Here is a 27,896-nt window from a genome sequence, read left to right as displayed (position 1 = left end):
AGAGCAAAGAGAAAGATTCTACTGGAACTCCCAACCCTTTATAAACTAAAAATAGCAATGCTGAAATTAGGATGTTACACAATATCCTGTATTTTACTTGTGTGGCAATTTGGAGCTTAAAACCATATGTAATGTAGGTATACCTAACCAAACAGCCAAATGAAATACACTGCATTAGTTGAAAGTTACGTTAGACGTGGAAGACCAATTTAAATTTATATAACATGATAGAAAATAAGTAATTCAACCTCATTTTAAGCTCAAGAATTTCCTATTTGATAACACTTTCTTTTGCCAGGCTGTGAATTTCCGGAAACAAAAATATAAGAATGGGTGGAGACAGCAACACAAGACTTGACCAGGAAAGTATCTAACAGGAAGTGACAAACTAAAATGTTCCTAATCCAATTCCTCCTTCAAAAGATGATCAGGCAGCAATACTTCTGTAGAAATAAATCCACAGACCTGTTTTCAGGCTAGCTGTTATGAGCTTCAAGATTTCTCATACCCCTCCTCAAACTGTCCCACAGAATGCATCACTGCTTAGGTAAGACAGACCATACCCTAGTGATGTTCAAAATATTTACCAAACACAACACACTAAAAAAGATTCAATTATTTTTGTAGACAAGGATGTCTAGCCTGACAAAATGCGTTCTGTTTTTTGAGATGCCAGTTTAGCATCAGGTAAATCACAGTTTCCCTTCCTGGATCTCAGAAAAGGTTGAGTTGTCATTCTGCTTTCAGTGCAGGAAATCACAACTTTCACAAAACAGCAAGCAGCTGTACTTTTGCCAACACTTAGACTTTGTTTCCTGCCAGGCTGAGCAGAAAGGAAAGGTTTACAAGTCCCAACATGACAGTCGTCATGTAACTCAAGCTTTTGATTTTACTTTTGATGAACTTCCTACTGATCTGAAAAGCAGGTGTTGGCAGCTCAAAAATAAGTTTGTGTCATTACAAAAATATTCCTAAAAAAGCAGATGTGAACTGAGATAAGAGAGTAAAAAACCCTTTAGGAAATTTGTACTATGTATGCAGGTAAATCAGACGCCATCCTACTCACTGGTGTAAAAAAGAACAAGATTGCACCATCAGTGAATTTTGAGAGACGTTACAAGCATTTTGGTTCCTTGTAGATGTATACACACAGGATTATGATGGATTCAGCTATGACAATTTAACATCTAGGAATCAGCTGAATTGCAATTAGCGAATGGAAAAGTAGAAGTCATCACCTTCCTGTAATGACTTTGTTCCAATCTCATACATCTATTTCTTTACCCCCTTTTGTTCTTCAGCTCAGGATTGACAAAACATATCTATTACTTCACACCATTTTAGCCTATCATCCCAATTGCTGCAGCATGAAGAACCCTGTCTGGCAGACTTCACATTTTGTCAATCTTAAGAGATCAAGGGATGCTGGGGCAAGATAACAGCCCAGACAGTTCAGTTTAGGTCCAGACACTGAAATAGTCTTGCTCATAACTGACCTGTCTGCACACTGCATTTTGCCTGAAGCCTCATGAGTGAGACAAACCATTTTGCTTTTGTCCTTCCTCATAGGCATTTGTAATTTTTGACTAAAGGATGGGGATAATTTAGCAGTTCACAAATTAACCTACAAAAATTTGACTTGTGAACTGGTTTCAACAACAGATCATTTAGCATATTTTCCCTTTCTTTCCCCACTCCCAAGTGTTTCCAGTTTTTTTTACTGAGTAGAAATTTTAAAAGCTAGTAAATTAAGGAGAAGCTACTTCCCTCATGAGATCACTTTAACAAAAACAGGTTCTCATGCCTTACCAAAATTCAGAAAAAAAACATTTAAAGTTTTTGTAATGTTACTAAGATTCAGATAATTTTCATCACTGCCTTAGACAACATCCGTTAGCTAAATACTTCCAAATGAATTGAATTTTAACAAAAAAATTAAACCATAATTGCAAAAGCATACGGTAAAGTTTCAACTAAGTACGCTCTTACAAGCTGTATAGTCCTCTAATCATAGTTCCTCTGAACCAACTGCACTTTGTTCTCACTTCTATGCCAGACCTATACGACAAGAGTGACTAAAAAAATAAAAATCACAAGTCTGAAGTCATATATACATATCTAAGTGTTTTGTCATTTTAGATCATCTGGAAAGTGGTGATAATACATGGAGCTCTTCATTGTGAAATCAGACCACAGGTTTTTAGACTTTGTAGGGAAGTTTTACTCTAGGAATCCATATTTTACTGGGCCATCTAAGAAATTTATTGCTAGGGTTTAAATCAAACCCTTCACAGTGAAGACAACTAGAGACAGTATTCTTTAAAAGTGATCAGAACTTGCAGTAAGTAGTGTCGCAAGGGGATTAATGAACTTTTCAATGTGACCTGTAGAAAAAATGTTGGTACACTGCAAAGAAAAACGCGTGCCCAAAGCACACTAAACAAAGCCAGCAAAGTGGCAACTATTGTTCTCATGCTATTTTAAAATACAGTTCTAATTTCTTCTGAGAATCCCAGCCCCAGGAAAAAAAAACATACACATATGCCAAAGTTTTCTTCCCTACTCATTTATCATCTTGATATTGCTTGTTTGAATAGCTACATGGGAGCTCATCTTTTTGATTTGCCTCTAGAGTCCAGTTAATCACAACTTCCATGAAACAAGCTCTTATACTGACGCAATGACTCAAAATACGAGGGTGGTCTGAATCCCCAGTGTATATCTTTTGATCATAGTTTAACCAAAGCTGGATTTCCCTCCCTCCAGCACTTGGCCTTTCTGCCTCACATTCAAACAACCCACTGTATCCAAACACAAACATTCTGCCTGAAAGCTTCCCTTGGACAACAGGAGGATTTTGTTCCAGCCACTAAAGAATGTTTGAAAAGCTGTGTAGCATGTGGCCTCTCAAAGGGTGTGATCTTCGTAGTAGCTCAAGGGACCCTAGACTAACTCCATCCCTTCCATCTGAAAGAAGAAATGTGCTAACAGAAATTCAGCATTAGTCACTATAAATTTTTGTCCAAGTGGCAATGCAAGCATGACAAGCAGACTTTCAAAACCTTACCTGGATTTGCCCCCTACTCCCCCACCCTGCAACTGAAAGGGAATAAAAGATTTTCCTTCATGTTATCTTTATTGCAAAACCTAGTTTTCAGTTTATGCAAATCCCAAAAGATGCATCTAGATAGAATTTTGGTCCTTTTGACTTTGATCCAATCCTGTTTGATTTCAGCACTCTTCTCCCACCTGATTTTAAAATCCCATGCCTCCAGAACTTTTCCCCTTTCTTTTTACTGAGCTCACCCACTTACCATGAAACTGTGAAACTATTGGAGGAGTATCTTCATCTAAGTCATCAACTCCCCCTGCAATTGGGTAAGGAGGAATGGAAACTCGAGGCATAACTACCCAGCTGTGATCAGAGTAGAGAGAGGAGGTCAAGCTTGGTAGCCCAGAATTGTGTGCTATTTGAAAACCACAAATCTTCTCAATCTGTTGCCATCGATAAAGACGTTCTCGCAAACATGTCGTCAACTCAGAAAGTGCTTTCCTGCAGAAAAACACACATTAAAATTACATACACTGTTCTTAATGATAAAGAAAAGCAACACAAGTGCAGTCATTCTAGCATACCAGAAGATCCATTAGGGCTGTCCAAATAGTCGCACTTTAATATCTTTTAAACTGTTTTACTCAAAAGAGCAAAACCGCTAAGACACTGAATTCCATAACTCTCAAAAAATTACATTGTTCCAGGAAAAAATAATCACAAAAGAATATGTATCCTGGTAATACTCTTACTTTGCTTCAAGGATTTTATGGTCCACTTCATCCAGGGAGGAGCTGTGTGCAACATGTAATGTTCCAAATACAGTGCTTCTCTTCTTTTTTATCTTTTCTGCCTAAAAAGCAAGATAAAATGAAATCCATAAAATGAGAAGTTATATCCTTAACACAGATGACAAAACATTAGCAGTATTGACAGGTAGCAAACAACAACTCAGAGGAGAAAAAAAAATATCCAAACACTTATCTGAATAATTTGTATTTACTATTTCATATATCTAGCCACAGATCAGAAAAGTCTTTAAGTAGGTGAAGAGTAAGAGTTAGTACCTCATCTTTGGCGATTGCTAATTGCATTTCTGCATGCTGTCTTTTGATATTGTAATACTGTACTTCAACTTCATGCGTTAACTGAAGCCACTTCTGCAAAGCTTCAGGAACAGACCAATTACTTCTCAGTTCAAACTCCTTCTCAGCCTTTTTTAAAGCCATGCGAACCTAGCAATCAAAAAGAAATAAAAGTGTCACCAAGAGTGTCATTAGAACTGACAGCAGAAGGATGTGAAATATAAGCACCTTTATACCCCACAGCAACATACTAAGGCTTTCCAGAGCTTTGGTGTGTGCCAATTGCTGTCAGGAAGGCAGATCAGGCATTTCTGAAATACAGCATACGAATTTCGATATACTATATTATACTCAGATTTTTTTTTCCCCTATGATATATAGTCCCTAACTTGAAGCTTAAATAGTTTTGTAAGACAGCATTTTTATTTAGTACAATAAATCCAATCTATTGCTACTCAAAAGAGTGAGAGAAAGCTACTATCTCTCATCTGATAACAAGACAGAAAAAAGCTTTTGTATCTATTTTGTTTCATGAATCTAGCGATATTATGATAAGCTAATATACAAAGTGTATGTCTTTTCATAGTTTCAGGATTATTTTACCAGATAATGGCATGACTGAAAATCATTAAATGCTCTTTAATTTTCCCATTCAAATCTAGCATTAAAGAAATGCTGTTTTAAACAGTCCTAAGGATCCAATAAAACCAGGACCAATTTAAAGTCAACACTAAAATTATATAAAGTTTGCAGATACCTGTACTAGCTCTTCCTCTGCATATTTGAGCCTGCTGAGCTCACATTCAGCTCCCTCCCTCAACTCCCTTAGGCGATGAGCTTCCCGTTTTGCATCATTGATCTCATCCATCATTTTGCGCTCCAGATTTTGCTTTTCCACAGCAACATTCCTATTCTCTTCTTGTGCCTTCTCAAGTCTTCACAATTGAACAAAAAATATGAGAAAATACACAGCATATTTGTTAAAAGTTGCAGTCGTCAAAAGAAAAAAAATGTGTCCAGCAACAGGGCAAGAGGCAATGGGCACAAACCAAAACATAAGAGGTTCTATCTGAACATCAGGAAAACACTTTTTCACTGTGAGGGTGACTAAGCACTGGCACGGGTTGCCCAGGGAGGTGGTAGAGTCTCCATGCTTGGACATATTCAGAAGCTGCCTAGACATGGTCTTGGCCAACCTGTTCTAGATGATCCTGCTTGAGAGGGCGGGGCTGGACAAGATGACCTCCACAAGTCCCTTCCAACCTCAACCACTCTGCGATAATAAAGACTGTGCAAGCTTTATAACCAGAGGCAATTACATCACACAATGTGATGTCCACGTCAGACAAAATATGCGAACTTTTACGTAAACCTTCATTAAAGGTGTAATAAGATCAAAATACAAGTCTTTACAGACAACCGAGTTACAGGTGCACCAGAAAAGACTATCAACTCTCACACTGCTAAATAAGCAACAGAAAGTAATCAGCCCAGGTCTGTTTCAGTCTTAAGAGCTTAAAAACAGAAGAAATGTTCTCATTTCCATGTATGTTTAAGTATTCCAAAGTAAACTGTAGTGATATGAAAATAACAGTACATACTTCTAAATCTGTAGATAAAAAAGATTGAACCTCTATTGTCTACTTTAATCCACAAGTTCATCTTGTCTGCTAAAATACCCAGACGCAATTTCTACCCAAAAACCCATTGTCACTGAAATCACAGTTTCCATGCAAAATGAAGATGAACAAAATCCAAAGGCAGCTTAATGCAATTATGACTGTAAAGGATGTGTATTTGTATTTAACCTCCAAACAAAAGCACAAGTAAACATTAACTTCTTTAGGTTTTGTACCTTTCCTGCAAGTCAAGAAGACTTTGCTCTGCTGTTTGGAGACTTTCTAAGTCCTTCATCATTTTTGTGATATGTTCTCTTGAGGTTCTGTTCTGTGTATATGCAAACCAGCAGCCTCCAAAACCAATAACTATAGAAACTGTTAATATAAAATCCTTCATCCAGTTGTGAGGGGGACCTGTGCAAAGAATAACATGATCATTAACTAGTTCATTGATACAACAGACTAGGGACTTTTTTTTCCCCATAGCCTAAAAGGTGACAGAACCTGATGCTAAACAGAATTCCAGTTCATTTATCTCAAACCACCTCCAACAACTACCTTTCAACCTTTCAAATGGATTCCAGAGCATTTTCCATACAACATAAGCAACTCTGCTCTAATACAATCTACTTATTCTGTAGTAAAACATACATTAGATTGAGGAAAGCTTACTAAACTTCTACAATATATAGTCTGTATCTTTATTTAAATTAGTTGAGAGTTTCCCCAATTACACTTTATCAAGCCAGTAGGAACTTTAGTTATGTTTGAGTAAGTACTCCACGGTCTGTGCACTCTGGAATACCCAGTGCTGAGTTAAAACGCACTTGTACAAAATAAAGTCGATTTTAAAAGGGTAAGTAGCTAATAGCAGCACTTTTTAAAAGCAAAACCTGGATTGTCAAAGTATTATATCCAAGATTCCAATACACTTCTTTGTTAGTACAACTTTTTTAGCCACTTCCACCTTTGTAAGATAAGCTTTTAAAAGACAGTTTCTGCTAGCATCAAAGGTATAATGCAAACACAGGGCTTTTTTTCCCTAAAAATCTCCAGCTCAGATCTGTCAGGCTAACTCAGATCAGTCAGGCCAGCTCAGATATGGACTGATTTGCAAAGTCATTCACTAGTCTCCAAACTGACCACCAAGCTCTGGAAGGGCCTCCTAGTTCAGGAATACCAGACATGCACAGTACCACAACAGATCTGTAACTGTGTACAAGCATGCAGATCACTGGTGATGCAGTAAGGAAATGTCTGCATATGCTAAAATGGGTCATATGTGGAACTGCTGCATTAAATTTAACTGCACTTAAACTTGAGTCTGCACAAAAGACACTTATATTGGATTTGCACCATCTCCTTTTTTCTTCCTTGGGGAAGGTCATCCCCTCTCGTTTCAGCATCCCAGCTCACACTGTCCAAGCTAATTGGGAAGTGAATGTAACATTAGCTATCAGTGCAATTTAAACAGTCAAAAACATCTAGAGGACACTTCTTGTGACACAAAAGCCAACATCCATCTGTCAAGTAGGGTTATACTAAAATTTCTACGTGTTCTTACGTACAGAAGTGAACCTTTGTCCTGATCCCAGCATCTTGATAACCCATTTTAATTCATTGCCCAGTTCTACAATGCATGACAAGCAATCCATCAGTACATCCACAAAATAGATAAGCTGTCCCACCTACAGTATTCAAGCATCACTGAATGTATTCTCTGTTGAATCCTCACAAATAAGAGAATAAGAAAAAACTCCAAAAAGTTACTAACGTGTGAGAGGTCCAAATAAAACAACGTCCAGAGCTTTAAGCTGAAGCTTCTGTCTATGGCTCCGGTCAATTATTTTCAAGTGAGAGATCATGAAAGCATGTTCATTTACTGCTATCCTGTTAATAAGACAAAACATTACCTATTGCACAAGCTATAATCAAAACCAGTCTATGGAAAGAAATACATCAATAGCATTTCCCACAGTTATAGAGATTATAGTTATGCAATTAGAGTGAGTGATATAATACAATGACAGCAACACTATATAAAAAAATGTATCAGCATGTGGCAAATGAAGAACATAAAATCACTCTCCTATTCTTTTCTTTCTGGAATAATCATGAAATAAATCCATTTAGCATAGTTACAGGTAACGATATGTTTGCAGACTTGTGACACCAACTCTCTGAAATACATGCAATACTCAAATTTAGTAGTTATGCTCAAGAAAAGGGGTTCTGCAGATAGTTTTTGATGTATACCCTTACATTAGATTGGAAGTTGTTCAAAAGAAAATCGCTACCCTACAGAATTATGTGATCATCGATAAAAGCTTCAACAGCAAGAAACAAAACTAAGACGAAAGGAGTGGCAAGAAGCATTTATATTTTGAAATATTTTGGCAGGAAAAAAAAATGCAGCCTGCTCTTCAAAACTGCTTCTCTTTTCTTGCATTTGACCATATCTTGTTAGGCTTTAGGTTCACATAGTTCCCACATACAGACTGAAGTAGCAACCTACAGGGAATTATTTGAAACTAATTCAGAAGGAATGTTCACCTGGGAAGTGTTGTTCCATTGACATTGCTGTCTCTAAAATTCTTTTCATATTGGGGCAGTTCAACAAATTCTGACAGCCACTGAAGAGTGTCCTCTTGAGTCCAGTTATGAACTGAAAGAAAAAAAATCAGTTTAATTACCTTTAATTTTAATAGCAAGACACAGAAGACAAGCAGTAGAAAAGCAGGTTACAGTGAGCAAGAGGATTTAGCCCAATATAATTGCTGAAAAATTAGCATTAACATTCACCAAGGTGTTTCTGGCATTCTGCCTTTTTCATTATATGCTTCTCAGAGGAAGCTTAGGCAAGCTATAAACAAACAAGCATGGAACCAATAGAAACATTTCTTTATTAAAAATTCCACAGAATAACTTAGTGTTTTGCTTTAGTTTAAATCAGGACAGCATCTTGTGACTTTTATCTACTTAAACTATCTAAGCCTCAATCCTTTTGTCCTTGCTACCCTTGCAGAACTAAACACATGTCAGCAGGTGCTGTAGCCATTTAAGGCAATGTACCAAGATCTTTCCCAGGATGATGGTTAAGAACTTGTTTTCACAAGAATCTTCACAGAGTACATGCCTACTAACCACAAAATGGGAGCAGAGAAGAAATGAAAAGAGAAGATTGAAAGAAAATACTGAAAGACAGTAGAAATTTAACAGGAAAACAATTAAATCTCTCTCAAATACGCCCAGAACAGCTGTATTACATGCAATAATATTCCCACTAAGAAAAATTATTTAAATATGTAGAGAATAATGAACAATTTTCCTGTATAATAGCAACAGTCTACATAACCTCTCATAGATACAGATGCTCTAAGAAAATAAGGAAATACTACCCATAGATTTTACCAAAAAATGCCCGCACATGTCTGGCCCTTACAGACCAGCTGCTACAGCTTACAGCTTCACACTGACAAAGTTGAAGGGAAATTGTTCTTTCCATTTATGAAGTCTGCAAAAGTTTGTCTGAACATGAAAGAAACAAAGTGACAGCTCCTTCTGGACAGACATATCTTTGCATGAACAACTATCTTTTTCTTTAAATATTGCTCTCTCTAAAACTACTTGCATGTGACAATGCTGGGCAGAGATCTCTTCAGAAACCTTGTCACAAGGACACATCCCCAGTAGTGAATTTTGACAATGATCCTTTATAAAGAGCTGCTGAAAGCTTGACAGGTAAGCTGCAGGCAATGCAAATTTTTATGAGTTCAAATTCGTATTTCAGTTCGCACTGAAACTGAAATAAGGACTTCTAGGTCTCTTGCCTACACCCAGCATAGCTAAAAAATAAGCTTAAACATTTCAGATTTTCATCATTCTAGATAATGAGAGACAGAACACGTTTCACAGACCCACTTATAGCTTTAAAAAATAAACTTGCAATACAAACCACTTGTATTCTATCTGTATGAATGGCTACACCTCCTTCCCAGCACGCTGTCCCATTTCTTTCTCTGCTTTTGAGCCACAAACTGTTTTCCAGGTATTGATCTTGCAACAGACTCAGTTTGTCATATTACTCTAAGCTTTTATGCAAAATGTCTGGGTTCTATTTGTAAACAGATCATTTCCACATTGCAAAGATTCTTAACTGTTTTGTGAATAATAAGTGATCAGATTTACAAGTCATTCCAAGCATCTAAAAAGGGTGGTAAAATCATCCAGAAAAATATCACTTTAACTGCATTCTGGAAATATGTTCATAAACTGGTCCAATGCAAAAGCATTGTTTTGATGTGACATAGGAAAAAAATCACCTAAAATAACTACTAAACACTACAGACTTTACCACTGACAGTACAGAACATGCAATTTTTGAAGGCACGCAGTTCACTGAGTTTATAAATTAAGGGGGAGGGAAAAAAAAAGAAAAAATAATATTGAGATTTTTCACTTCTACTGCTGAAAGTATTTTGTAGTCACACTCAAAATTTATGTAAATTTGTACTTTTTTATAATTCAGTAGTAATTTTAAACATTATTGTGTAAGAAATGAGGTACATACTGAAGTTGTTTACAGTAGAGTCAATCACATCTGTTCTACTGCTTAGACTGGTGTGATGTTTCCTTCATAGATTATCAAGGAAAATTCCCCAAACCAACCAGTTATATTTAGGAAAAAATACTTTACTTTTCATTATCTATCACCATTTCAGATACCTCCACTAGTACAGAAACTGCAAAAAGAAGCAACCGAAGTCCATCCCAGACTAGAATCAGAACTTGTACTTTCTGTATTCTTCTTACACTATTACCTGTTTACATAAGTTAGTATCAATTACTTTTCAGTATATGTATATTTGTATATACTATAATACATATATAAATAAATGTGTATATATATTTGGTATACAGGGCTCAGTATTGGGGCCAGTTCTGTTTAGTATCTTTATCAATGACTTGGACAAGGGTATCGAGTGCACCCTCAGCAAGTCTGCAGACGACACCAAGCTGGGAGGGAGTGTTGATCTGCTCGAGGGTAGGAAGGCTCTGCAGAGGGATCTGGACAGGCTGGATCGATGGGCCCAGGCCAGTTGTATGAGGTTCAATAAGGCCAAGTGCCAGGTCCTGCACTTGGGTCACAACAACCCCATGCAGCGCTACAGGTTTGGGGATGAGTGGCTGGAAAGCTGCCCCGCAGAAAGGGACCTGGGGGTGCTAGCTGACAGCCAGCTGAAGATGAGCCAGCAGTGTGCCCAGGTGGCCAAGAAGGCCAACGGCATCCTGGCCTGTATCAGAAACAGTGTGGCCAGCAGGAGCAGGGAGGTGATCGTGCCCCTGTACTCGGCGCTGGTGAGGCCGCACCTCGAATACTGTGTTCAGTTTTGGGCCCCTCCCTACAAGAAGGACATTGAGGTGCTGGAGCGTGTCCAGAGAAGGGCGACGAAGCTGGTGAGGGGTCTGGAGCACAAGTCTGATGAGGAGCGGCTGAGGGAACTGGGGTTGTTCAGTCTGGAGAAAAGAAGGCTGAGGGGAGACCTTACCACTCTCTACAGTTATCTGCAAGGAATATGTAGAAAGGGGGTATCAGTCTCTTTTCCCAAGTAAAAAGTGATAGGACAAGATGAAATAGTCTCCAGTTGCACCAGGGGAGGTTCAGATTGGATACTAGGAAAACATTCTTCACTAAAAGGGTTGTCAAGCCCTGGAACAGGCTGCCCAGGGAAGTGGTTGAGTCACCATCCCTGGAAGTATTTAAAAGACATGTAGATGTGGTACTTAGGGACATGGTTTAGTGGTGGACTTGGCAGTGTTAGGTTTACAGTTAGACTTGATGATCTTAAAGGTCTTTTCCAACCTAAATGATTCTATGTTGTGTCCTTTTAAATGGCCACTCACCATTTAAGCTAAGCATAATCAATACAGTCAACTCTTATTCTGGGATTTCACGGCCTGAATCTCAGCACATATTTCAGAAGAAATTTACATTTATTGTGTAAACTAACTCTGAATTAGCAGAATTTCAGTGTCAGAGCCTGCAAATCCCCAAGTTTTCCACGTGGAACCGAACCCTAAACTACCCTGTCCTCCCTTTTCTACAGCACCGCAGTGGAGCCCTGAGAGATTGATTTATATCAGTGAAAATGTTCAGACTGTTTCTTTCTGTTGATATCTTCTATATGCTATATATTGGTAAGAAGTATTGCTTGACTTGTCTCCGGTAAGACATTATGACCAACTTACATGTTTATTCTACAACAGCATACAGTACTGAGAAGCAAACTGGCTTTTCTTCACCAGAAAGAGTTATGGTCTATTGAAACATGACACAAGACAAATGATATACACCAGGTGTACTGAAAGTCAAGCAGGCCAGCTGAAATTCGTCTCAATCAGCATTGCCAATTAGAATGTGACAGCTCCTACTAATTAGCTGAGGTTGTAACTTTTCCTTACTTTACACACCCAAAAAGAATATACTGCTTCAGACAGTGGAGGAGCAACTGACAATTACTTGAAGTTAAATGCATATAGCATTATATAGTAATCATATCACCCTTCCCTCTCACACTTATTTTCACAAATAGATATCTTGAGAGAGAAGATGTCAGCAAGATGCCTTGGGCAGGCAGGTGTAGAAGCCATGGCATTTACACCCCAGTGCAGCCCTCAGTCTCTAGACTTGCATCAGCTGTTCTATTTTGGATCACAAGTTTAGGGGTTTTGCCCCTTTTGTTTTTAAACTGCTATAATAACATGCCTGAAGGTGAAGAAAGCAAAAGTAGCTTCAAACTGGCCCTGTATGAAAGCTGCTCCTTGCTAACCCACATTAATGGCTGATTAGAAGATCAGGCTATATATCCCTTTTTCATTTTACATTTATCATGTAGCACAGTGCTTCAGGGCAGGGGGGTGTGAGGTAAAACAACATTACAGTGTCAGCTCCAGTACTCCTATGGGCTTCCTACTCCTTTCAGAAATCAGATTACATTTGATAAGAGTATTTCATGCCAAGGAGTGAATGACAGCCATATATTAGGCTTAAAGTTGAGAACAAGCTGACCAGGCAATATAGGAAAACACAAGATTGTTCCGAATCAAGCACACACAAGGATTCAAAAGTTAGTTTTGTTTTAGCAGGACCTTCAGCAGCAACCTCAGCATGAAATATGCTGCCACCAGTAGGTTTTAAAATAGCATGAAAAAGCAAGAGAGGAGTGATCCTGACTATCTTTTCAACAGTTTGATGTTACAACCCTTGTTTCTTCTCACGCAGAAGGGCCAGTCTGCAGTACTGTAGTGGTCCTGCCTGGAACAGCACACAACATTATGTAACTCATCCTCAGTCAAGCCCTGCTTGCATGCATTTCCAACCTCTGGATATTTAAAACCTGAGACAGCAAATGATTAAGAAAATGCAAGGCAGCCATAACGTCTTTGTGGCATGCAGTTTAGTCCCAGTTGCTGCAAGAACACTTGTGCAACATTACCTCAGAATATAACAGGTGATCACACATACAAACAATACTAACAATAGTAAACCATTCATGAACTCCAGGTTTGACCACTACCGTTTTACTTTGCTACAAAATGAGGTCCCAAGGGACAATGCTACCTCACCAAGAATGCAGCACCCTACCTATTCACCAAGACAAGTCAGACAACTACCCAGACTCCCATACTGTTGAGACTAAATACCTACACATCTCTCTTCAGGCAGCAAATTCATACAATCTTAGCCCATTACAGGGGCAAAAAAAAGAGAAGGCAGACACCCTTGAGACACAGAACTTTCAAAGACAATTGTACAAAAACCGGTATTCAGACATCAAAACAAATGTTCCTTTGTCACCTTTGCTGCACTCATAACTACTACCTCTTCAAGGCCCTTGTAGAAAAAAATACTGAAGATGCACCTTTCATTTTAACCCAACGATATGCTATCCTAGTTCCTAGCCATTCCTCTAAATAGAATTCTCTCTGTAGAATTAGATTATGAAATTAAAAAACTTAAATCATCACAAAAAGCACAAGCAACATCAACTAAACTAAGTGACAGTCTTGTTTTGTACTAAAGGACTCACTGAAACTGTGTGGCAACACAGCAACAATAGGCTAGATGCTGATTTAAGCTATGATACGATTCCTTCCATGCAGGTAAAACCTATAGCAGCTTTGAAATTCCTTTAATTTGCACCAGTACAGACCATGCCTTAAGGATTCTGCACCAGGTAGGGATACCAAAAGCCTGCCCAGTACCAGAAATATTAAAAAGCAATATTCTGAAGCTGCTTTTTTTATTAGGCAATTTTTAAAGCTTTGAATGGAACTAATCCTCAGGGTTCTATTCACTGTATAAGATCCTTCTCAAGCAATTACTTAAAAATAACCTTTGTTTTTCTTAATCCTAAAAGGAGACACCAAACAGCAACAGCACACTTACTATACCATAAATAGTGTTTTCACTTCTTCCTTCAAAACTTAACTGTCTGACATCACCAATGTCTTAAACAGAAAGCAACTTTAAGCTATTTGACAAATACTTAAGACAAACATCCACATAAAGCAAGGTTTATGGGAAGGAATGAGCAATTCTACTCAGCATAAACTAAGTAGCAATAGATCCAGAAGACGTTTCTGCATAAGCACTAATGGGCACTGTCAAGGGCACAATTTAGAGCTTGTAATTCTCACACAGATACCTCAGACTACTAAACAAAGTTTCAAATTACTGATACCGTCATTTACACTACCTTCCACCCTCTTGTTTAATGCTGTCAAATTGCATTAAACTGACACTATAAACTAGGAGCACATAAGAAAAAAAAAAATCAAAATTCCTAGAGGAAAAGCAGTATTTTCCATGTTACCTAATATTAAATGAAAGTAGTTTATTATCCAAGAAGCTTCATGCTTTCTAACAGTCACCAGACCACTGTTAACACTGCTTGGGAGTCTCATTCTAAGGGCCTCCCTGTGGTGCAACCTTAGTTTCCTCAACAGGATGCACAATAAGGCCAGACAACCAGACACTCCTCTCAAAATCTTTTGAGTTTTACTCACAATGATCACTACATTCAAGAAACCTGGAACAAAGATATACAGAGCAGAAAAGTTAGATACTTCTGATATTACGATAGCCTAAATTTTTGAAGAGTTACTCATAAGTTAAATGAACAATTGCAGGGAGATAATTTTCTCTGATAATTTATTTGCCGTATTTTCATTGAACAAGATCTTTACTGAATAAGCGTTTACACAATACTTGAAGAGGTGAGGCTAAAAATCTCTGGTTAAAACGTAGATATTTACTACACAGCAAACACTTGACCAATGTACCTCAGATTGCACTTATATGACTTCCTACATCAGCAGAATGAACCAAAAGGCATGTTCCTATTTTCATTCCTCTTTTGGTCTTACTTTTAGTTGTTTCACTAATACAAACTTTTAGATGTCCATTAGCATAACAGCTTCTGAATGGTGGTGGTGGGGAAAGTTATGTACTTTTCTCCTAACAACTGTAACACTCAGGATCTCTGGAAATCTCTTTTTTAATCACTACATCTTGATAGTGGCAACGAACACTGTACTGCTCATTAAGTACTGTCCTTTGATATTTGGAGTATTTGGCTCAACTTACTTATTTCATTCAAATCAAAGTAGGGGAGGGATGGTGGTGTTGGATTCTCACTCCATTTTCCTGTATCCCAAGTTTAAAAAGATTTTCCAAAATGCTTTGGACTAAGAATTCTAGCTCTTCGTAGCCCAAAGAAACATTATATCAAAGTGGAAGCACATTGGACTTTCCACTTAACAGGATGTATAGTAAATGTTTAAAAACAGCTTGACAGCAGCCCTTAGGGCTTACTAAATTGAAAACATGCTTATCTGGAATTCAGCGCTTGCAACAGTCACCTTCATAAATTACAACCTCATACTGATGAGCGTCTAAGCTAGCTTAGTTTACTTACAATACACTCAGCACATCAAGAGGAAATTAACACTAGCTGGACTGAATGATTTTTAGTCAGGTTTATGTACGCCCTATAAATAACAGTACCAAAACAGATTCATGAAGATGCATTAAAAGAGGTCATCCATTCACTACTCTAAACGACTTGGTGAAAAAATTGTTGAATTATGTCTCTTTCAATAACCACCACTATATTTAGCTACTCTTCTTTACCTACCTTCAGATGTTTTCCAGCGTTTCCATAGATCCTCAATGGTGATATGTTTGTCTTCTCTGTGCAGGTGACTATGTTTATTAGAGGCATCCTTGTATTGCATATCTTCCCTTAGAAACTGAAGAAAAGGGAAAACATCATCTTAAATGCCAAAATAGCAATTTCTAAACAGAAACTACAAGGAAATCAGGCAGAGGAGAATCTTTAATATTTCTTCCTCATGCAAGCAGCACACAAATCATGTAAGCTGACTACATCAAACACTCAGAAAGCAAGTTAAACACTCTTACAGGATTTGATGTTCACAATGATTAAATCCTAGAAAAACTGAAGGTGCAGTTGGTAGTATAGTAGGTTTAACAACATTATTAGTATGCCTTAGATTTACAGTGATTACAAGAATGCGCCATACAAGTCGTACTGCGTACTTCTCTATTCCGAACACATTTAACCAACTTCACCTACTTGAAGGCCATGTAAGATCTGAAAATGTGCCAGTCCTTTATGGATGAGTAATACCTGAACCCTGCTATACCAGTTAAATGCAACTGCTTAAGAGATGAGAGAAAGGTGTTGATTAAGTATTACTAAAGTCTTTTGATTAGACAACAAAAATTTGACTTCTATTTCAGCAAAGTAAAAAAAAAAGCCATCTTAGGGCCAATTTTCTTCTTGCTGATGATCCCTCATGGTTACACTCCAAGCACAGAAGCATTACACAAAGCTGTTTCATTCGCAGTAATTAATAGGAAGCCTATGTCGAAATACCACACTTTTCCTTTTAGTAAGCATGATAAAAGAAGATCCTGCAATCACATCATATATTGCAGTGTTGTATCAGTATTTCACAAGTCACTACAAACAGGTTCTCCAAATACATACAAGAAAAAAATCATGGAACTGTAAAACCCATTTTATTTTTATTTCACACAGGCCTAGAAAAGTTCAAATACTGGTTAGCAAACCACCTCCCATTAATAGTGGAAACCTTTCATAGATATCAGTCCCTAAAAAGCACAGCACGAGCAGTCTCTGTGGGTGGAGACCTTAGTGTTAGTACCAGAAAACTAATGTGAGATCTAAGTAATCTTGCGGAGTAGATTGCTTGCTTGCTTCAGTTCCTGAAGGAAAAGCTGCTCAAACAGAAACAGCTATAGATAGTCATGACAGCTAACTCAAAAACCAGCTTTTTATGTGGCTGATCATGTGTCATCACCACTTCAAGCAGAGATGAGGAAGAAGGCCAAGCTAGCGATGCAGAAGACCCCACTACTTAAAATTTAGTTCTGATAATAATTTACCTGCAGAGCTTCCTGCATAGGCCCCATTTCTAACAAATCTAGAGATGATGTCAATCAAGAAACTGCAGGAGAGACTGAAAAGTAGTCAATGTTAAACCATGATATTAACTTTAAATAATAAAAAAAAGACTGTGTGTGACAGCAGAAATATGCAGGGAAAAGCTAATCCTTATCAATTTCCCCCTATTAAAAACTTCATTCTTACTAGGAAGTAAAGGAGTCTAAAAAAAAAAAAAAAAAAGGGAAGCGATTCAAGTTTCTCCTCTAACTGCTAGACTTGGGATAAAGTACTAGTTGCCTTCCCTAATCCAATCATAAACCCATACATGCCTTTTGGTTCCAAATACAGATTGGATGCAAACCCTTTCTCATTCATCTACCACTTCAAAACCTTTTGATTGCTAAAATAGTTCCATTTAGCCCATACAAATTGCACGAGCATTTTTAACTGCTCTTCCCTACGTGTATGAGAAAGGCATAAATACAGATATATATAAACACATGTATATACATGAGAAATATAGGAGAAATTTATGAAATGTAGGAGAACAATTGAAAATAGCAGCCTGTTGAGGCAGAGGCAATTACAGAACTTCTGAAACACCATGGCCCAGCAACTGTAAAAAGTTAAAATAAGCACAGAAAAGGACTGATTGCTGTAACTATACACAGATTTAAAAATATCTGCTGCATAACCTCTGTTGCACACTCCATAGTCCAAGTGCGAGCTCTGAGTACTTCCCCAATTGGCACAACTACCAGGAAGCTGGCAATTTCCACGGCTAACATGCACCATGCAAGCAAAGGCAAATTATCTTATTCGTTCCCACTCCATGTTTATTGAAGGGTAAGCTGAAGAAAAGGAACAAAACAAAAAGAAAACAAAAAATCTTCTTATCCACTAATGTCTCTAAGCCCTTCCAGATTTAAGTACCATCTCACAGTTGGAGCAGCAGGGAAGAACTGATGTTGGCCCACCTCACCTTTTCCTTTCAGACTGCAAGTACCTGCTATCAACTAAAGGTTTCAGCACATTTTGCATCTCCTCAGTTAAAACTCATACCTCGGATCAGTTTTGTTCATAATAAATAAACTTGCTTCTATCTTTACTGCTAGTTGTCAGCAAAGGTTGTAAATACCTTAGGAGAAGAATGTTTGAACAGTTACAGGTGCTGCCAAGGAAAATCTGAATTGCTGTTAAGAATACTACATATATGGTTAGGAATAAAGAAGGGAAGGAAGGTGCCAACTGATAAACAGAAGAGCTTCAAGGTGTTACACCTCACCACAAAGCACTATAAGGTACTAGAAGAAAGCATTCTGATTTTAAAAATGGGACGGACATAGGTAACCTTGGCACCCAGATAAGCAAGGCAAACAACAGTTTATGGAAAATTTGCAGCATTTCATGTCGTTCTGCTCCAGAGCCCGCAGAGGGAGCAAGAGTTAACACATGAACTCACATTCTCAACACACTGCTGGAACACGACAGGTTACACTAACAAGTTGAGGGGAAAAAAAAAAAAAAATGAAAAGCCTGATTTCAAATTTCATCACAAATACAGAAAACAAATCCAAGTTCGAAGCACATGATTTCCCAGGAGAAGAGGATGACAGTGGAAAAGATCTGGTTTACACTGAGAAACTGTTTAGAGTATTAGACTGAGTCCCTTTTTTAAAAAGGGACTGTCAACACAGAAACTTGTAAGCAGTTTGCATTTAGTGATCAGTACGCAGTTACTCCTCAGAGGTAGAAAGTATGCATTTACAAGAATTTCTTGAAGAAAAGAACCCCTCTTCTGTTTGATCCTACCCATATTGCTCCCAGATCCTATGAGAATAAACACGATGACTTCCTCAACAAGGTTCTCTAACACCGGATGGTCACAATGGTAAAGTTATAGTGTACATAGCTAGAAAGATGCCATCACATTTCAAAGAATGAATGCATTTATTAATCAAGAGATATATGGCATCAAACATCTTTCTTTTGTTGAACGGATCTTTGTTTCAGAACTGGCCTAATATGGAAGTTATCCTTGAAGAAAAGGAACTGTGTCCTAAATTGAAGAAAGCCATAAAAACAGAACAACTCTGGTAAAAAGAGAGGATTTTTCTGTTCCTTGTCATGGCAGCTAATCTCTCTTCTGTTGCCCTGCTCATTAAGTATACAAAGAAAAGGTTAGAAAAATAACGCTAAATAGGGAGGTTAAAAGAATAAGCTCTAACAAAAAACATCTAAGGATTATCTTAGCCAACATAATTACTCAAGAGGGAGAAGGCCTTTTAAGACTACAAAGTTGAAACCAAGAAAGCAGCAGATAAGTTACCTAAAAACTCTGTGTGAAACAAAAAAATAGTTTGTCGAAGTAGTTACTTCAAAAACAAGTAGAGAGTAAAAAAAACACCACACCTAAACTCGAAACTGGAGTTTTGATCCCAAAAGTACCATAACAACTGTGCCTCTACAAAGATTCACATCCCCAAGTCCAAGGTTCAGCAGCGTAATAGGTGGAGAGGAAACTTTCTCCTCCCTGGAGAGGACAGGATCCTGGAGCCCTTGAAAAGAGTTACAAGGTCAGGTATGCCACAACCTTCCTTCCTCTTTAGAAAGCCTTTAGTACCATAACATCCACCAAAATCCAGTCAACTCATAGCCAAAAACTAACCTGAAGCGAGAACCACCAAAAAAAAAAAATTCCAACCCTTCCAAAAGGCAAAAAAAGAAACACCAGATCCAATACTGGTTTGACATGGAGAGAGCACTTACAAACTAAAGCCACATGCAGCAATACAAAAAATTAAAATATGTTGAAATGTGGAAGTTGCAAGAGATGCTTGCTCCTCGAGGAACAAATGAACAATTGCATACTTTTGCAAACACCAGTGGAAAAGTAAAATTAACCACACTCACTAACTGCAGAAGGAAGTACTCATATGCTATGTTTATATTTTGTTCTGGGTGAAGGCTCAAGTTTATGATTTTCAGTTTCACCAACTTAAAACAGACCCTCTCACTGACAGGTTTACTTTAAGAGCAATTAGCAACATCTCCTGGCTAAGCGTTACTGTCTTCCCTGAGCATCTATTCCTTACACAGTGTTATTTCCTTCAGTTTTATTCCTTCAAAAGAAAACCTGCACAAGCTACAACTTCAGTTTTCCTATAATCCTACCTAGAGATACAGCTGGTCATTGTTAGACAGCCTTTTAGAGCATTCCCTCCCACCTACTGCTACCAGACTTGTTGCAGCTATTGCAATGTCACACTTGTTGACTAAGTTATGATGGCAAGTGTGCTTTTAAAAGGCAACATACCGTGATTCAGGTATGACAGCATTCACAACTGCCTACCCTATAGAAATGGCTTCTACAGATGTTACACAGTAAAATAAGATAATGTACTTAAGCATAATAGAAACATGACTAGAAAAATGTAGGACATAGCTGTGAAAGTGTAACCAAGTATATCTTATGTAATCTACAAATTCTATGGAAAAGAGATTATTGCAGCTCAAACCAAAACTGTAGCTATTCTACTGCAAAGTAAACTTTGCAATTTCTTCAAAGCCAAGTTGGACTTTCCAAGGGGGCACTTCATTGTAGCAGAACTAAATGCCTGCAGTGCTACATGAACAGGTGCAGACAGCTACATATTAGCTTAAGTACCTCCAAGGAGGTGAGGCATGAGGTAGGTCTGATCCAAATCACGTTGGAACAGGTTTCTATGCAACCATACCCATAACAACACATGCTGTCTCGCTGCAGGACTTCTTTGCACAGGCACAGCCGTAGACTAACGCAGCCGTCATCTTTTCAGACAGGACCTGGCTCCTACCTATCCTGCTCTGAAAAAAACAGACTGTGTAGACCTGCTCAGAGCTGCTCACAAAACTTCAGGAGACTAAAAGACACTCTGTCTGGGGCCAAATACATTAGCAGTTGAATGATAAAATTCAATGCAAAAAAAACACCTATTAACAAATCTATGACAAACTAAGGGAATCAAAGTAACCCAATAGCTTTGGCGAAAAAGGTTTGCTACATTGGTTAGGAAGCTCAAAATATTTGTTTGAAAGATCAATGTTCGTAACAGAGCGTTCTTGCACAGTGCGATGTAAAACAGTCAGAAGGCATCCCAGTATTACGCAAAACAATTATAGTGCTTTCAGTTTCTGAACCACTGCAGCAGGTAATTCTCTACGACACAGAATTTTGCCTAACCAGCTGACACTGGAGTTAACTAGTTTACACAAATAAGAACTAGTTTACACAAATAAGAACACCAGTTTAAGGAGCTTTATTATATAAATAAGGACAAAACTAGAATAGTAAGAGAACTTTAAAGGACATTTAACATCATGCTGAGTGTGTATTTGCAGACAACAAAATGAAGCAAGAGCTCAGTCTATAGCAGAACCTCTCCCAACTGAAATTATAACACCTGGGGTAGGCTCCTGAAGTTCAATGAGGTGCCCAGATGCACTAAACAAAGACAGATCAAGGATTTGAATGATGTCATCCATTATTTTTTTACATCTGTTCCATACACGGCTGTACTTCCTCCCCCCCTCAAAAAAAAACTTCTGCTAAATTTTTACTCTCCCCATCCCGCCCCCCCCCAAAGATGTAACAATCAAAAGGAAGAGAAATTCTGAACATAAATTTGCTTTTGTTCAGGAATACAGAAGGGCTATTCACTTACACTCCTCCTGAGTTTAATGTTAAATTCTGAAAGTGTTTTTTTCACTTCACACTTTATGCTCCTAATATCCAAATTATACATACTTAAAATGGGAGCACCACACTACCTTGGCATCCTAAAGTATTCATGAAGTATTTAGTACTCACTACTGTCCAGAACAGATTATTGAAATGAATAGGTCTCTGGTCCAAACTCGTAAATCAGGTTGTCAGGTTTCATTCCTTTTTTATATCTCTTAAGGAATCAAAGAACAAAGATATCCACAGACTTCTTTTACCAACTCATCTTTACACAAATTGAATACTCAGCTCTATTTCAGCAGTAATTCAGAAAATAATTTTATGTTGAAAAGTTACATGTTAAATTTTATTTCTCCAGATTCTCCTAAAAAAGTAATATTAATGCATAACATCTTAATTTACCAAGCTTGTAAAATAAATTGTAAGGTATAGGTGCATGTACCATTTTAATTCCTAAAAGAAAGGAAGCATAAACAACCAACAACGTGACTAGTAAATTAATTACATAACAAAAATAAGTAATAAGTGCATGAACTGGTTCTCCTTTATTATAAAACCTTTAATCACAAATTAGCACTAAAGGGAGGGTATACTGAAGTACACATTTCTGAACTCACCCCAGTTCTATAAATTATTTAACTGAATTGTTTACACTTGACCTATGTATCTTCTCCATTTTTATTTCTTTCTGGATTCTTTCTTTGACTTTTTTTTCTTTTTTAGACTCCACCTCTTCATCTTCTCTCAAAAAACACAGCATATTCCCTCAAGACATTTTTTGTTCAACCTCTCTTGGATTATTTGCATCTTGGATGCAAATCTTGGATGCAAATATGACCTCAAGCCCTCAAACAATAGCTTCATAGAGTCCATCCATTCAGAAATGGTCACTTCAAAGGAAGATCTTGGGCTGTCAAATATTCTGCTCCTCTCAAACTTACTATAGTCAAAGTGCTGTATTTCTATTGCTATCCCTGATCAGATCATACTAGCTACATTTTCTGCTTTAATCGCTATATAGAAGACAGTAATCCTCCCTGTTTTACGCCACTAAAGCTGGATTCTTTTTGATTCTTGCCTCCAGACAACATTTTAAGTCAGGCACTTCCGCATATCACCCCTGAGGTTCCAACTTCTTTGGCCGTACTGGTAAAAGCCATTCTCTGATTGTTTCATGCTTTCAACACTGCAGTCTCTTCCTCTCCGCACCATGTTTTTTGTCTTTTTTCTTTTTGGTGGTTTTGTGGGGGGTTTGTTGGGTTGGGTTTTCTTGTTAAGCAATTATGCAAGTGCACTTACAAAAAAAACCTCAAACAAAATATCAAGACATTAAGTGATCTATCCAAAGATCCCATGCAAAGCTGTAAATTCATGCCATTAGATTTGTGTGACATTAGATGCATAGTAAGATATTAATATTTCAAAAACATTAACTTATTCTATTTCTACAGAAAGAGTCCTTGAGGAAATTACTTGATGTAGGATCTACATCCAGAGATTCTTTGGAAACAGGAAAAACCTATGTAAATAGTGAACATATGATAAGTCTGTCTTAACTGCTGTGCCTCTTCATCATTAAAACGAATCATGTACACGTGGTGCAACAGATGCTTCCTGAGGTAGATAGCCTCCCACAACACATGACTAAAAGCTCAGTTAGTAATACATTCTCCCTTTCACTTACCCTTTTACAGCGTACCTCTTTAAACCAGTTTGAACAATTGCAATCTTTTGTACATTAATAATAATGTAATAATAGCAGGAGCTAGATTTGATAGAGAAATTCATATTAGCCTGCCCTAACAGTAAGTATAGTCTTTTTCCACATCCTTCCTTTTTTCTCTTCTCTGCTGTACCATACTCTCTGGTTTTCACACTGTCATAGCATACTCTACAGAAATTAGTAACTGCACAGTAAAGCATACTCTACTTCAAGTACGACACAAATTTGTTAACCAAACAATTTTTTTTCTTTAAGTTATGTTTCTTGTTTTGAAATACATAATTCTACACTGAAAATTTAGGGCAAGTATTAGAAAGTTGTGCGAATCCTGAATGCAAAAAAAAAAAAAATCCAAGCATATGAGTAGCTATGACAAAATCTCTTTTTTCCAAGTTTTTTGTAATAATTAGAATTAGAAAAGTATATTCTAGTCAATTTAAAAGTTCAAGTTTTTCATCTTTATAAATCTCTTAAGTTATACCATCTAGTCTACCAACCTAGGTAACAGACCAAAGAATAAGGAAAAAAATATCTAACCAGTCCATGCTCAAACTAGAGCTCCTCTATCTTCTTTAGAAGACTTCAACAAATCCCTCGTGTTTCAATGACTAATAAATCCCGTGCCAAAAATTTAGATCAAGTTCCCCACATCAATTTCATCAAGGTCAAATACAAGCTTCTTTCCAGTCCACACAAGGTAGATCCAAAAGGCTTCCAGCATCAGATAATTTTTGAGAAAATAAAAAGTTTTTTACAAAAGTTCAAATTTTCTTGTATCCGCTACAGAATGATTTTATGCGAGACTTCATTTTAGAGAGGAAAAACAAAACTACAGCATAAAACAGGGCATGAGGAACATTAGGAAAAATAATACTGTACAGATGAAGTGTCTGGAATCACTGTTGGGAGTTCTCAACTGGATTAGCAAATTGAAATAGTTAAAATAAATAGTTCAACATCTTTAGCTCTTGTTACCTTCCCCTCTCAAAATAACTTGTTTACAAGAACTTCCTTCCTTGGTGTAAATATACACTTGTAATTTGTAACACTGTTTTAGTGCTGGTAAAACAGCAGAAAGTTATTGTACATTGTCACATTTTTCCCTGCCAAATGAAAAGCCGATGAATATCTAATCAACATACTCAATATACTGCTCTTCCAGGAGTCTTGCATGCAAAAACCATGCAGCATGAAACAGGAAATCCATTACCCTGCTGTTAAGCAAAATCCCTGTATTTCATGCAAGCTCTACTTCTAATAAAGTGGGGTTTAATGATCAGTCCTCATTCTTTCTCAAAACAGCATTATCCACTGTGACAGAAAAAAAAAATCTGGTTCTGAAATAGCATATATTAGGACATATTTAGTATATATTCAGACCTACTGTAATCAGGTAACTACATAAAAGATGTGACATTTTAACAACATAGTTAAGATTATGGTAAAGATCCAGAAAGAGAGCTACAACAAGAACATACAGTTTACTAGCTAAACTTGCAATTAAATCGCATTTCTCATCAATTTCAGGTTTGCTTTTAATGTCTTGGAAGAAAGCACTCTATGCAAATACATATTCACCACTGATCTGCATGGAAACTTTACGTACAAAAAAGCTCATTTAGGTTTTTTTTTATTAACTATTTCTTCAATAATTAAAAATGAGCTAGCAGAAAAAAGGGCTACATTTTAGTCATCTTATTTTGTTCACAGTGAGTAGTTTGAATATATAGTTAAACTCATCTCATTACTCCAGCTATAACAGTACCCCTCATGAACTGTTCTAATTTCAGCCATTTTAACAGGTTTTAGAGTAGCTTCTGTTGCTCGGATTTATCTCGACGTTCCTCTAGAACAGGAAGAAACTTATGGTCACATATAAAGATGGTCCACTGGAAACCAGGACAGATCTTTTAAATACTAATAAAAAGTTTCCAATGTATAAATATTTCAGTATTTTCTTTCAACTTTCTTAACTTTCATATATAACAAATGCAACACAAGTCAAGAGAATCACATAATGCTGAGCAGCTCCTCAGAAAGCTCATACTCCATCACTAATGTTTCAGTTCGCAGACTGGATTATGCCTGTCCCACACGTTAATAACAATACTCAAACATTCTGCAATAACAGAGCTAGACTATTTCCAGTGCCTGAACTACCTTGCCATGACACTCCCTAAGGTACAGGGCAGATTTTTTCCTCCAAAGTTAAAAAGTACATTATTTTATTCTGGACCATTATCTCCATTGTACTGTTTTCCTTCAGAAAACCCTTATCAAACAACCAATCACTGTTGATGCTGTTTGTACACAGTCACACAGAAAAGTAAGTAGCATCACATTAAACTTGAGAATGGTAACTCACAACTTAACTCATTCAGGAAGAACAATCTTCCCTGAGATGTTATAAAAAAGGGGAAAAGAAATCAGGGATAGATTCTTCTCCCACTCACCTCCAGTGAGAATGGGCTTCAGAACCACATGGCAATACCCTCATTTTTAGGGCCCAGGAGATGAGGGGACATCTTCACTCCCCTTCCTTTCTCAAGCCTGTGCCTGACAACTGCCAGAAAGCAGAAGCAAGAATAATGAAACTACATGGGTATTTCCATTCCTACTCAGTAATTTTGAGAAACCCAATGGTAAAATGAGTAAGTGCAAGGGCACGTCCTTTGTCAGGACCAGCAGGAGCCTGCCTACCAAACTCATTCGAGCACAATCATAAAAAACGTTGGCAGGTCTGAATAACCTTCCTTAGTTCATAGGACTTAATCTACCATTAACCTACAGCAGAAGGTGCTTACTACTTGCCTGTAAAATGTAAGCAAAAACATAAGAAAGCTTTCTTAGACTGCTGTCTGTAACAGGTATTGTTTTGCACCATGAAGTGCCTGGAACAAATCTAAGTAAAGCCCAGCGATGCCTTAAGCAAGAAAACTTTAGAGCAAAGAAACTAAAATACCAGGTGGCAGATCACATCAACTCTTAGTTACCTCACTGCAAGCTAAACCAACACCATTTGCCTGCCTCTTACACTAAGCACAAAAACAACAGCTTTTATACATAGTCATATAAAACTTTCCTTTAGGCTAGAACAATGGACAATACTACTTAATTTCAGACAATTCTAGAAATTAGACTTTCCTTCCACACTGGGCTGTGGGAAGGGCTGAATTAAGAAAAACAGCAACAACTACTCAAGTGCTAGAACATGAAGAGCAGCTATGTAAAACAGAGGGGAAAAAAAACAGACCTCATGCACACGCAAGTGAAGGCTTTTTACTCCTACCTCATCACTTTCATCTACTTCAATACCACCATCTTTGTCATCATCCATTTGCTTATGGATCATGCGGAGAGCCTCTAGGCTGAATCGGTCCTCTTCAGTAAAGCACGGTGGGCTGAGTGAACTGCAGGGATCTAAAGTAAGGGGGGGGAAAAAAACAAAACAGAAATATTATCTACTGTCATTGTAGAATATAAAGCTCCCAAGCAAGAGAAAGGGCTTAAATTTCTGTACGTGTACATGTACTTCACTGCACATAGCCACCAGGTCATAGATGTCAAATTTAGCTGTAAAATAATAATCCTTACCAAAAAAGTGAAGGGGGGGTGGGGATCAACTCTTTTTTTATCCAGGAAGGAAGCCCAAAGAATAGGCTGGAGTAGTTTGACTCTTGGATTTTTTCCCACCCCCGTAACTGCTATCTCCACCTTTTCTTCTATCTATCATCCACCCTTAGTAACGTATCACTGCAATAAGAAATAAAGTCACTGCATTTTCCAACCTCCTTTCTGAAAGCCTGGGCTAAAAGAGAGCAGTGGAGGAATAGAAAAAGAATTGTCATGTCCTATAAGCATAGCTTCATAAACAGTTAACAAAGGGATGGTAACTACACTGCAGATCAAATTCAAAGTAGATAATACTACTGAATGCAAAATATTCAAGGGGAACTGCAAGAGAAGAAAGAGAAAATTCAACTGATAACAATACATGGTATCTCAGTCCTGTATGCTCCGATCACAAGCAGCAGTCACTGTGGAGCAGGATTCCAGGTCAAAAGTGTATTTTCATTTGCCTTCATTACTGAACGCTCATGATTTGTGCACATCTGATGGCTCTGCTTCCACCATGTCAGACTGTTGTATCCGCGTTCTTTCCCTTCAACAAGGCACACGCCAAATGCTCCAAAATT

The 27,896-nt window shown here is 37.6% G+C and overlaps 1 protein-coding gene across 1 annotated transcript in view; it reads right to left on the bottom strand.

Annotated features, from left to right (window-relative positions):
* Nucleotides 1-27,112, bottom strand: part of STIM2 (stromal interaction molecule 2) — a 28,908-nt gene extending 1,796 nt beyond the window's left edge. The window contains exons 1-9 of the mRNA XM_009808374.2: nt 26,990-27,112; nt 15,956-16,070; nt 8,310-8,421; nt 7,531-7,646; nt 5,993-6,170; nt 4,895-5,072; nt 4,120-4,287; nt 3,805-3,905; nt 3,315-3,553 (exon numbers count right to left, since the gene is read on the bottom strand). Coding sequence (XP_009806676.2) covers nt 3,315-3,553; nt 3,805-3,905; nt 4,120-4,287; nt 4,895-5,072; nt 5,993-6,170; nt 7,531-7,646; nt 8,310-8,421; nt 15,956-16,070; nt 26,990-27,052 — 1,270 coding nt within the window. The 5' untranslated portion in view covers nt 27,053-27,112. The remainder of the gene's footprint in view (nt 1-3,314; nt 3,554-3,804; nt 3,906-4,119; nt 4,288-4,894; nt 5,073-5,992; nt 6,171-7,530; nt 7,647-8,309; nt 8,422-15,955; nt 16,071-26,989) is intronic.
* Between the last annotated feature and the right edge of the window lie 784 nt (nt 27,113-27,896).

The sequence above is a fragment of the Gavia stellata genome, chromosome 5 (assembly GCF_030936135.1).
Source record: "Gavia stellata isolate bGavSte3 chromosome 5, bGavSte3.hap2, whole genome shotgun sequence".
In the NCBI taxonomy this organism is placed as follows: domain Eukaryota; kingdom Metazoa; phylum Chordata; class Aves; order Gaviiformes; family Gaviidae; genus Gavia; species Gavia stellata.
Note: the sequence above shows the minus strand (reverse complement) of the source record. Positions and strands in the feature narration are given on the sequence as shown.